Source organism: Rhynchophorus ferrugineus, unplaced genomic scaffold (assembly GCF_030347505.1).
Source record: "Rhynchophorus ferrugineus isolate W39M unplaced genomic scaffold, kcgeb_rfMv2 rfM9, whole genome shotgun sequence".
Lineage (NCBI taxonomy): Eukaryota > Metazoa > Arthropoda > Insecta > Coleoptera > Curculionidae > Rhynchophorus > Rhynchophorus ferrugineus.
In genome coordinates this window covers 24587846-24601359 of record NW_027472588.1, presented here as the reverse complement: position 1 = coordinate 24601359, position 13514 = coordinate 24587846, and the positions used below count along the sequence as shown (strand labels likewise).

At 34.7% G+C, this 13514-nt stretch overlaps 1 protein-coding gene across 2 annotated transcripts in view; it reads left to right on the top strand.

Annotated features, from left to right (window-relative positions):
• Positions 1–13514, top strand: part of ck (unconventional myosin-VIIa ck) — a 98111-nt gene that overhangs the window by 76854 nt on the left and 7743 nt on the right. For both annotated transcript variants that reach the window (XM_076414165.1, XM_076414164.1), the window contains 11 exons: positions 51–683; positions 741–943; positions 1447–1706; positions 1762–2332; positions 2814–3355; positions 3415–3574; positions 3631–3737; positions 3797–4042; positions 5458–5679; positions 5735–6377; positions 7860–8127. In XM_076414165.1, the coding sequence (XP_076270280.1) occupies positions 51–683; positions 741–943; positions 1447–1706; positions 1762–2332; positions 2814–3355; positions 3415–3574; positions 3631–3737; positions 3797–4042; positions 5458–5679; positions 5735–6377; positions 7860–8127 (3855 nt within the window). The remainder of the gene's footprint in view (positions 1–50; positions 684–740; positions 944–1446; positions 1707–1761; positions 2333–2813; positions 3356–3414; positions 3575–3630; positions 3738–3796; positions 4043–5457; positions 5680–5734; positions 6378–7859; positions 8128–13514) is intronic.

Here is a 13514-nt window from a genome sequence, read left to right as displayed (position 1 = left end):
ACATGTTCAACATTAAACAAATTTTGGTATTTTTACTATTTTAATTTCAGGCACATGCGAGAGGATACCTTGTTCGTAGAGAATATGGAAACAAAATGTGGGCAATAATCAAGATTCAATCCCACGTCAGAAGAATGATAGCACAGCGAAGATATAAAAAGATCAAACTCGAACACAAGAAACACGTGGAGGCTCTCAAATTAAAGCAAAAAGAAGAGAGACAATTAAAGGATGCCGGTAACAAGAGAGCAAAAGAAATCGCCGAACAGAATTACCGAGAACGTATGTACGAATTGGAAAGAAAGGAGATGGAATTGGAATTGGAAGAGCGTAAACGAGTAGAAATTAAAAAGAACATTATCAACGATGCAGCGAGAAAAGCCGATGAACCGGTAGATGATTCCAAACTCGTCGAGGCTATGTTCGATTTTCTGCCCGATAGTTCCAGTGAAGCACCGGGTCCTGGGCGTGAAACATCCGTCTTTAACGATCTGCCAACGCAATCAAATGACAATGAAATTATTAGCCCCATTCAAACTGTGTCGGATGACGAGGAAGATTTGAGCGAATTTAAGTTCCAAAAATTTGCCGCAACATATTTCCAAGGGAATATTGGTCATCAATATTCCAGAAAACCTCTTAAACATCCGCTACTTCCTCTACATACTCAAGGAGATCAGCTGGTAAGACTTCCTCAATGATTTTACTGACTGATTTTTTTAAGAATTCTATTTTATTAGGCTGCTCAAGCTCTTTGGGTCACCATACTTAGATTCACTGGTGACCTACCAGAACCGCGTTATCATACTATGGACAGAGATAACACATCTGTAATGTCCAAAGTCACAGCTACATTAGGAAGAAATTTTATTAAGAGCAAAGAATTCCAAGAAGCTCAAATGATGGGACTTGATACTGACTCATTTTTAAAACAAAAACCACGGTAAGCTTAGAGAATAAACATTTATCGTTACTTTATAACGCGTATACGACCACTTTCCTTTCTTTGAGATAATTTTATTATCTAATTTCTTATCAGTAGGACCAACAAATCACATTATTTTTTCTTAAATGTAGTACCGACGCATTCACCATTATCGTGACACTGCTTTGGAATATAATATATATAATTTGGAATAGCGTTATTTAGTTAAGATAGAGTTATTGTTAATAATTGTTGAATTTCGTATGATAAATGCGGAATATCTTACCGACAATATTTTTTCATATATTAGAATATTTTGATCATGATATTTCACAGCTTTGCAACCAAAGTATGGTATAAGTATTTGTTGGTTTATCCTTCATTCTATATAAGAGAGTAATACTACCAATACATGTTTATAATGTTTATTATTGGAATGGTTAGAGTGCTGATGATTTAAATTATGTTTAAATTTCTGTATCTTTATCCAGTTTTTTGCTTCAAACTTTTTTTATTTCTAGATCAATTCGCAATAAACTGGTATCTTTAACTCTAAAAAGGAAGAACAAATTAGGTGAAGACGTCAGAAGAAAACTACAAGATGAAGAATACACGGCTGACAGTTATCAGTCCTGGTTAGAATCGAGACCAACCAGTAATTTGGAAAAATTGCACTTTATTATCGGTCATGGTATATTAAGAGCGGAACTCAGAGATGAAATTTACTGTCAGATATGCAAACAGTTATCAAACAATCCGTCAAAATCTTCACATGCGAGAGGTAAATTATCGTAAGAATAAAATTAGATATTTAATATAATTTTGAATTATTTCAGGGTGGATATTACTGTCGTTGTGCGTAGGCTGTTTTGCACCCTCTGAAAAATTCGTGAATTACTTACGAGGCTTCATCAGAGAAGGGCCGCCTGGATATGCTCCATATTGCGAAGAACGTTTGAAGAGGACCTTCAATAACGGCACTCGTAACCAACCTCCTAGTTGGCTCGAGCTTCAAGCCACTAAATCAAAGAAGCCAATCATGTTACCGATTACTTTCATGGATGGAAATACCAAAACGCTACTAGCGGATTCGGCGACAACTGCCAGGGAATTGTGCAATCAACTGTCTGATAAAATTGGTCTGAAGGACCAGTTTGGATTCTCCTTATACATCGCTTTATTCGATAAAGTATCCTCTCTAGGTAGTGGAGGTGATCACGTCATGGATGCTATCTCACAGTGCGAGCAATACGCCAAAGAGCAAGGCGCGCAAGAGAGGAACGCGCCGTGGAGACTGTTTTTCAGAAAGGAAATTTTTGCTCCATGGCATGAACCAACCGAAGATCAAGTAGCCACAAATCTCATTTATCAACAGGTTGTTAGAGGAGTGAAATTTGGAGAATACAGGTAATGAGCAAATTGTTAACAATTTTGAAAAATATCTGTAACGCACTGCTGCTATTTCTTAGTTCTAATTTTTAAGATAGTGTTTGCTAAACTTTGAAGTGAAGTTTTAACCAATTTTAAGATTGACAGTAGGCTTTTGTGTTTAATCATCTATTGTTACATAATTATTACCCTTAAACAACCCACAACAGTACCCTTCATCGTCAATATATCATTATCTTTGCATAATTATGAGTAAATTATGAACCTATCTTGAGCTATAGTTTTTCATAGCATATTTCGTGGATTATTTAAATCTTTAGTGGAGTTTTAGAAATAGACCTCCAAAGTAATGAACATTATCAACATTAAACCCCGGATATCAGTAATTTTTTGCTGTAGAGTTTCAAATTCATAATTAAACCATACTTTTAATTATGAATTACATCTATAGATCAAATCAGGGCTAAGTCGACACATTTATTTATTGACATTTTTGTAGGTGCGATAAAGAAGAAGATCTGGCAATGATAGCTGCTCAACAGTACTACATCGAATACAATACTGACATGAACGTAGAAAGACTGTTGACGTTGCTCCCGAATTATATTCCCGATTACTGTTTAACGGGCGTCGAGAAAGCCGTTGACAGATGGGCTGCACTGGTCGTCCAAGCCTACAAAAAGAGTTATTACATCAAAGAGACCGTCAACACATTGAAAGTGAAAGAGGACGTAGTCAGCTACGCGAAATTCAAGTGGCCCTTGTTGTTCTCCCGTTTCTACGAGGCTTACAGGAATTCCGGCCCCAATCTTCCAAAGAACGATGTCATAATAGCCGTTAACTGGACAGGAGTGTATGTGGTTGACGATCAAGAGCAGGTCCTCCTGGAACTATCATTCCCGGAGATTACCACAGTATCCAGTCAAAAAACCAATAAGGTCTTTACGCAGACATTCAGCTTGAACACAGTTCGAGGGGAAGAATTCACCTTCCAGAGCCCCAATGCGGAAGATATTCGCGATTTAGTGGTGTACTTCTTAGGTGAGTAAATGAAACCAATAACGTTTTATATGAATCTTCATTAAATTATTTTGTTGCAGAGGGACTGAAGAAGAGATCAAAGTACGTTATAGCTCTCCAAGACTACAAGGCACCGGGAGAAGGTTCTAGTTTCTTGACTTTCCAGAAAGGTGACTTAATTATATTGGAAGAAGACAGCACAGGCGAAACAGTCTTGAATTCCGGGTGGTGTGTCGGACGGTAATTTGAACAGTCTCATTATGGTGAGTTCTTTTTGATATACATTTAATTTCTAGATGTGAAAGATCGCAGGAAAAGGGCGATTTCCCAGCAGAGACCGTATATGTTCTACCATGCATGAGCAAACCACCATCAGACATTTTGCAGCTGTTCTCAGTAGAAGGTAGAAAAAATCTTACAAAAATACACTCAGAAATTCAGAATTCATGTCTATTATTCTAGGAGTAAACGAGCATAATCGACGTTTAAGCCACCACTCAATTAACGGAATAGAAACTCGAGATAGGCCTCATACATTGGCTGAATATTCGCTGGACCATTTCCGTCAGCCGGCCAAGCGAACCGTATCGAAAGCCTTAACGCTAAGCGGTGGTAGACGAGGAGGAATCGATGAACTCTGGAGACATTCAAGAGAACCCATTAAGCAACCGTTGCTGAAGAAATTGTTAATGAAAGAAGAATTGGCAGGTAAGTCTTATTATTTAACACTTGCATTTTTCACATTTAATCAATTTCATTAAACCATTTAGCACATCTATAATATTTTCATGCAATCTTTGGTCTTTAAAAAAATCAGTTTTTGGCTTTCTGAGCTGTATTCCATCAACACAAGAGTCTAACTTTTGAGAATAGTGTCATGCGCACACGAATTTGAATTGCGACATTGCTAGTTCTTGCAAATTTGAAGAATATAATTAATATAAATAGAATAAATTATTTTGAATTCACAAATTAACCTAATATTTCCCTTGAAGATCAGGTTACAATTTTTTGCTATATATTTCATTTTAAAATAATTTTGAAGGGAAAAAGAGAATAAAACAATATAAGATAACAAATATAATTTATTTATCAATATATAAACATTACCATAACAAATCAAACTGCTAATTTGGTTGCGATATTTATATCCGATTTGAATAGAATTAATTTACCTATGGCATTTTCATGCCCTACATGTGTTGATATACTGTATTTCACATTCCATTCCCTTTTATGGCAGTTTTATACCAGATTTAATACTCTTATAAAGTTTTGATCGATTAAATATGAATTTAGAAGTGGTAACATTTTTATCAGAATAGAAACATGCAAGCTTAATAAATAAACATTTAGTTGTTATTTCAATATCATCTTTCCACACCTCATAATCTTAAAGCGAGTCCAACTTCAATGTTTCTTGTTTAATTTTAATATTGTGGAATGACTCTATGATCAACAAGCATGATGAGCATGATCAACATTTTGATGAGGTGTACTCGCATAAAGGACGTCGAGTCATATTTATCTGAAGTTTAACTTTCGCACGGTTATTTATGCCTAAAATATAATGAATTTGGTATAAAATTGAATTCAATTTGCAAACTTAAAATAAAAATTGAATAGATACACACCTGGATGGATTTTAATCATTTTTCATCACATTAGAACTATATAAAAGGTTTTTTGACAATATTTACAAATCATGGGATTTATCCATATATCATCCATATATACATTTATACAAAGAGCCGCTTGTAAAAATGGGAACTTCGCAAAATTAAGCAGAAACAGCCGAAGGTTACCGAATGCTAACTAGGACCATCAAAATTAGCCACTAGTTCTTTTAACAGTGCAATTCCAGGAGGGCTCTACTGATGTCATGAGTGTCATAGTGAATGTCACTGTTTTAATGTTCAACATGTTTAATAAAATTAATTGAGAATGAGGAGACTTTTGCAACTATAATTTAACAGTATAACATGAAGAACATCATAACTTTTGAGCTAAGAATTTTGCTTATATATTTTTTAAAAAATTTCATATACTATATTTAATATATAAATATCAAAAGTATATATCCAAGGTTCCTCAGTTGAACTCAATTGTTCTCAATTTTTCAGAGGAGGCATGTTTTGCCTTCAGTGCTATACTGAAATACATGGGTGACTTACCATCGAAAAGGCCGAGACTAGGAAATGAATACACCGATCATATATTCGACGGACCTTTAAAGCATGAAATACTCCGAGATGAGATCTACTGCCAGATAATGCGTCAGCTAACGGACAATAGGAACAGAATGTCCGAGGAAAGAGGTTGGGAGCTCATGTGGCTGGCAACAGGTACATTAACCAATTTGTCTTCGACATTCCTTTAACACTTTTCATACACTTCCAGGTCTCTTCACTTGTTCACAAAATCTACTAAAGGAGCTGACTGCCTTTTTACGAACCAGACGACATCCCATATCACAGGATTCCCTCCAGCGACTACAGAAAACACTTAGAAACGGCCAAAGAAAGTATCCACCTCACCAAGTGGAAGTGGAAGCTATTCAACACAAAACCACTCAAATATTCCATAAAGTCTACTTCCCAGACGACACCGATGAAGCCTTTGAAGTTGATTCTAGTACCAGAGCGAAAGATTTCTGCCAGAACATTAGCCAAAGGTTGAGCCTCAGGTCAAGTGAAGGCTTCAGTTTGTTTGTCAAGATAGCCGATAAAGTGATATCCGTGCCCGAGGGCGATTTCTTCTTCGATTTTGTCAGACATCTAACAGACTGGATAAGGAAAGCTCGTCCTTCCAGAGACGGTATAACGCCACAGTTTTCTTACCAGGTGTTCTTCATGAAGAAACTTTGGACCAATACCGTTCCGGGTAAGGACAGATTCGCGGACCTTATTTTCCACTTCCATCAAGAACTGCCCAAACTGATTCGGGGCTATCACAAATGTAGCAAGGAGGAAGCGTTTAAATTAGCAGCTCTGGTGTACAGGGTACGATTTGGAGATAGCAAACAGGAATTACAAGCTATACCGTAAGTTTTTTTTTCTTTATATACTTGGCAACTTAGACTTTGATAAATGTGACGTAGATGTAATTAGAATAATATCAGAGTTGTTCACAAAATGAACGCAATCTGGTACTTATGTCTGTTCTTCCTGTGATTCTGTTCCAGATAGCAAATAAACTCAGAGTGAAAATAATTTCATGGAATCTTAACCTATAATTATGTAAACTTGTGGACATGTACTATGTTTTGAGATTAGGTGCTTGTATGTATTTTGATTATCAATATCTATTTGTGAAAATGCTAACTATACATTTAAAGAATTGTTAAATTCGATATATATTCGTATTCAGGTATCATGACATATTCATAATTGCATTATCAACATTCACTATTCATTGTTTGATTTGAAGAAATCTGCTGCTGAAACCTAGGGCTACTAGAACTATAACACTTATATCTCTTATATCTCATATCCCAATTGTCATTTTTGATTTAAATGATTTAAAAGTGTAAAGACAATGAGTTCCAATACTTATTAGACGAAAACCTAGCTCAGAAAACTTTCAGATAGTTTAGCAGCAGATGAAGCCACCGTTTCCAGAGGATTAAAGACCTAAAATAAGGAAATATGGCCAGCTACTCTGCTAAAATCAAATGAAACTGTTACTGCACATGTCTGCTGATATCAATTTAACAAATTGAAGGGCGTTTTGTTCCAAAAACCTACCTAGCGTACTCATAGCGTCTTTTGTGAGCATAGTTTAACTGACACGCAATTCGAAGGGCTGAAGAAGAAGGAAAGATGAGCAAGAATTTTAGAAAATGATGGAAGATAATTTGATCAATATATATTGTACCAAAAATGATCTGAATACATGCAAGGACTTAATAGATGAGGATTAGTACCTTCCCTAAACCGGAACACATTTCTTTTACAATATTGTTATTGAAACAGTAAAAACATTTACATACCGGTGTAACATTTATTAATCTTGATACCATCATTCCAATAATCCACATGAATTTAATTCGCAAACATATAAGAATACCGTAACCATGATAGATAACCATGATTTTTTAACTGATACAGAGATGTTCTTATCGTTACTTATGAGAAATCATATTGTTAAAATGTCATTCACTTGCATTTATCTTAGTATAATGCTGTCTTCAACATAATTTATGACTCTTCATTCAAGTGGTGATCTCATCAAAAATTGCTGTACACAACAAATAATAGTTACCTTAAATATTACCAAAATAACACCATAGCAAAAAATGTCTTTAAATGTATACACAAAAATGAAAAGAAAAAACAAATATAACCTAAAATATCTTGACAAAATTCCAAATCGAAACAAAGAAAATTAATCTGTCATCTTTTTACCCAATTCCAATTCTATATTTCTATATTTTGTGATTTAAAATTGAACCTTACAGTTAGGATAATAATGAAAGTCACTCCCTTTTCGGTTCCTCTATTCTAAATATACATTTTATTTTCAGACAAATGTTAAGAGATCTGATACCGGCTGATCTGGTAAAAATCCAATCAGCCAACGACTGGAAAAGGGCAATAGTGGCCGCCTATAATCAGGATGCTGGTATGTCGCCGGACGACGCCAAGATTGCCTTTTTGAAGGTGGTATACCGATGGCCCACGTTCGGGTCGGCCTTCTTCGAGGTAAAGCAAACCACAGACCCAAACTACCCCGAGATGCTTCTCATCGCTATCAACAAGCACGGTGTTAGTCTTATACATCCACAAACTAAGGTAAATATAATGTTTTGTTTATGCATTTATTGAGTTTTTCTATAATGCTAGAGTTTTATTAAATTCTTAATATAGTTAAGGTTATTTGATTACACAGATCTACAAAAAAAGTTTCTAAGAACTGTTTAGGTTTTGTGAGGTAATACTTATGTTTTTGAGTGTAAAATGGACTTGAAAAATATTATCATATTTAGAAATAATAACGACACATATTATTTTGTCTAATATACAATCACTAGCACACACTAAAATATTTTCCTTTTTCCAATGAGGCTCCACATTATACATTTTCGCTTGTGAGAAGAATCTCTTTCAAGCGTCCAACTGTAGTTTGATATGATTGAGTCACTCCATTTTTTTTATATCTTATCTCCATCTCTTTAATATCCTGTAAAATAGTGTACCTTGCTCTTCACTCATATTTCCCAATTTTCCGGAAAATAGTCGAGGTGGGAATGAAGAAAATGTACTTTTAGACTCATTAGGCAAGCCAAAGCTTGAAATGCTTTCAATATTCTGTTGACATTTTGTTTGAAATTAAGGTCTTTATGAATGCCTAAAATTGTCTCTATGGTCTCCTTAAAAACAATTCACCCTACTTTTTGAGGATCTGTCAAGATCGTGATGAATTTTCGTTGTCATAAGCCGTCTAATGTCTGGTCCGATGAAAACACTCCGCCTTCCTGCACCTTTGCTACTAAACCCAACTTATTGTCCAAGCAGCATGCGCAAAATTTCTTCATATTTCCACTTGCAAAGAATCAATTCTTGTAGGCTTCAACAAGTTCTTGTAGGCTTCTTTGAGGTATAGATGATGACGTGCAGGAATGGAATCATACGAGTGGGAATCAAATATAAACGGTAATTTTGTAAAATAAATGTATTGATCAATTGTGTATACAAACTATACATATAATATTTTTCAATTTAGTCACCTCCGTGCTCTACACACTTTTACCACCAATTTGGAAGCTTGAATATTCGTTCTTCATTAAAAGCTTGAAGACAAGTTGTCAGCCAATTGCGCACATAATCCTCTCTTCATTGCTTTCAAATCTTTTGCCTCCAAGTCATTCATTCAAGGGCCCAAACAAAAAATAATCACAAGGATGACAAGTCAGGGCTATAAGGAAGGGTTTCTCAACACATTTCCTCCAATTTATCCCTTGTCAAAACTGGGATATATGGTTTGGCATTGTCATGAAGGGTGATGACGTTTCGATTGGGCATAACTCCGGCGATCACTTTCAATAAGCTCTCCAACAGCACGGATGTCGTCATTGTTGGACAAAGTACAGAGGAAAACATTCTTGGCGAAAGTAAATTCCGGCGTTTGAGCCTTGAGCCAAACAAAGCCAAACTTTTGGTTTCAGTATACCAAAATACCTTTTTTATTGCATATTCTATATTTACATTTTATAACACTTCATATTTTGGTATATCATTTTTGGCTGAATAAAAATATATGTGTTATAGAACCGATACTGTATTTGGTAGCCAACATTTAGGCATTGTGATAGTGCATAGTGTTGTGCATATAGCGCAGCCAATACATTATGTACAGTGCTTCCAATAGAACAGCCAGTGCGCGTCATCAAAATTTATAATGCAACGTTACCGCACCAAATGTAACTTTATTTTATTTTAACTCTGGAAATAAAAAACTAATGTATAGTAAATAATAAAACAAAAATAACATTATAAAATATATAGTACGTCTAATGCAGATGTATTGAAGGAACTACTATAATTAATTAAACAGCCACAATAGTTTGTAGGTTAAAGTTATTTTATTGATATATGGCAACGGTGTTGACATTGAACAGAAATAGAATCTTATATATCATAAATCGGCTTCATTTTATCCCTTTTTAACTAGACTAATGCAAATTAGTAAAATTAGAAAGGAAAATGCTCAGAGTTTAAAAGGGATTTTACGTTTTTATAAACTGAATTTGGCAATACGTTCCACAGTGTTGATGACGTGCATTGGCTGTTTTTATTGGAAGACCATACATTATGTTTAATAGAAAAATTTAAACTTCATTGTTATAAATAATACAAAAGTAATTGTCAGGCAATTTTTCTTCATAATTGTGACGTGATTGAACATTTTTCGTTAAACCCGCAGGCACAAGTCTCAGCATTGGTTCGTCTAGTCCAGAACCCGTTTCACGAAACGTTTTTTTTTTCTATTTTTTATCACATTAACACTAAGGGCAACTTGTGGTTGGCGAGTTGGCAAAGATCCCTCTCTACAAAAATTTAAAAAATTACAAATTTAAATTACGACCTTTCCCATTGTCACCCTGTATAATACTAATTTCTCTGTTTCAATATTTACAATTTAAACTATTAAATATGATCTAATCTAATCTAATTTAGTATTGTTTATTATCAGGACATTAATTGCATATAAAAATATCATCCGTTGTTATCAATAACTTTACGCTATCTTTATGACAACAGACGGATTTGGCAAAAATAATCAATTAACAACCATTAAACCTCATGTGACTGACAATTAACACGATATATTTTTAACCAATTTCGCAACATGTAGCGAAATATTTTCGTGTAAAGATTCCTTGTTAAATATTTTCTGATGTCTTCTGCTCATGTTTCTATATAATCGCTTTGACATAGTTGACTGATGATATGATTGGAAAGCACGTGACAGCCCTGACGTCACGTTTCATCGTCCAATTGAAATAAAAAATAATTAAATTTCTAAAAAATATATATTAAACAAAATTCAATATAAAGCTAAATATAATCTGTAAAAATAAATATAGCATAAAAATGTGTTTGGTGACAACAGTTTAATATGATCTGTTTATTAGGGTTCTGTATTTTTTGTCTCCCTGTTGAAATTCTATTTACTCGTTTAATCCAAAAGGATATGGCGCAACCTGTTATTATGTTTAACATTTTATATGGAAGATCATGATGTCTTGTGCAATTGTTTGTGATAACATCGCGGGCTAAAATAAAAGATGGCTCAAAATCCTACTAACAGTATAATAAAAAAATGTTGGAGTCTGGGGCATGAGATATTGCTTTGCCTCTGTAAAATTAGTCTCAACTTATCGGTCTACTGAGTCATTCATAACTGAATGCAAATAAAAATTACAATTAATTTCTTTTTTCAAAACTGTCACCAAATAATTTGAAATATATATATCCTATGGTACAACGTAATATTTTGTTTGTTCGTATAGGAACATTTGAAACTGAAGGTATAAAGCCAAGATGCAATTTCTTAACTCCTGGTAACACATTCCCCGTTAGTAAAGAATGTAAATTATCTAAAACACCCTCATGTTCATCCTCTTGACAATTTCCTAAAGGTCAATGAGATTAATTTATGATGAGCGTTTAAAATTATTTTTCAAACATGCTTGTTGAGGCCTGTATATTCCTGAACTCATGTGCTCTAATAGATCCCAAAAAAATCAAAACTATATTGATGGAGTAGCCTTAAGCCAGTTACTTATTCAAAATATATTTCTTTAAAGAAACGAACCCCCTCAAAGTAGTTACAAATTTTTTAATTGATGGCACTTTGTTTTGATGCAAATTTGTTTTTAGTTGGACAATAAAATTTTACACTATTACGGTTAATCCTTCAAATGTTTACATTACACCTTCTGTTTGCATAGCTTCTTTCGGAAGGGGATTAATTTATAAAATTAAAAATAAATATTTCAATGATTATTACGTGAATAATAGGTCAATTGAAAAGTCCCAGGCCTCTATAGTAAAACACATTTTTTGGCAAAATTAGTTTTTTTTATTCAACATAATTCCCTTCAAGGGTGATACACTAATTATAGCGACCCTCCAACTTTTCGATACTATTTTTGTAGTACGATTTGTCCTTTGCTTCAAAATAGGCCTCAGTTTCGGCGAACATCTCTTCATTCGAAAAAAATTTCTTCCCAGTGAGCATTCTTTTGAGATCTGAGAACAAACAATAGTCGCTGGGGGCGAGATCTGGAGAATACGGCGGATGACGAAGCAATTCGAAGCCCAATTCATGGATTTTTGCCATCGTTTTCACTGACTTGTGATATGGTGCATTGTCCTAAAACGGTCCAATAACGCTATGTAATAGTCGCTGTTGATGGTCCTTTCTTTTTGAAGGTAGTCAATGAAAATTATTCCATGCGCATTCCAAAATACAGACGCCATAACCTTGCCAGCCGACTGTTGCGTTTTCCCACGCTTTGGAGCGAGTTCATCGTGTGCAGTCCACTCGGATGACTGTCGATTGGACTTCGAAGTGAAAGGATGGAGCCATATTTCATCCATTGTCACATATCGACGCAAAAACTCGGGTTTATTACACTTGATCATGTTGTTTTTGGTCAAAAGAATCTCGCGCGGGACCCACTTTGCACAGAGCTTTCTCATACCGAAATATTTGTGAATGATATGATGTACACGTTCAGTTGATATCTTTAGAGTGTTTGCTATTTCATTCAGTTTCAATTTACGGTCATTCAAAATAATTTTGTGTGGATTTTGTGGACGAACTGAGGCCTGTTTTGAAGCAAAGGACAAATCGTACTACAAAAGTGGTATCGAAAAATTGGAGGGTCGCTATAATGAGTGTATCACCCTTGAAGGGAATTATGTTGAATAAAAAAAACTAATCTTGACAAAAAATGTGTTTTACTATGGTAGGTCGGGGACTTTTCAATTGACCTGTTATTTCTAAGGAGGGAAACTCCTATCCAATGATGATTTTCTTGTCTCGGTAAAAATTATATGTTCATAAATTCCTGGATAATCACCTCTCCCGCAGGATTCCGAGGTCAATACGCTTCTAGATGTATATCGGCTTATTTACATCATCGGAGGTTTTTCGAGGGGTTAACATTACGTATTATGTCTGGCTCTTGGCGTCTGCACTCTCCTCAACTCAACTCTATCCTTCCTGTTCGCCTCCAGATACTCCTGGTTTCACACCTAATCTTTTACTACACTATCTTAAAGAATCGATATCTTAGAAATGAGCTTATCTAAATGTTCCGAATTAATGCATATGCGTTTCCAGTATTTTTGTTGTCGTAAATAAATCTGTCATAAATACACACCAAACACATAAATACATTAGACAGCTAAACTAATTTCTACACTTAGCTTAGCGATTAAAACAAGTAATAAATTTAAGGTAGTGACATTTATATATTGGACATTCCTCCAAAATTGCCTATAAAATTAAACCTCTATTTTCTCTGTGTCGTAACATTACATGCTTTATGACTAATGAAATCGTAACAAAATTACCGACACACCTGCTATATTTAACCAACTGATAAGACTAGTCAGTGTTTTGAAAATATCAAGAGCAGCGTCAAAAAAACACTGCCGATCGTTAT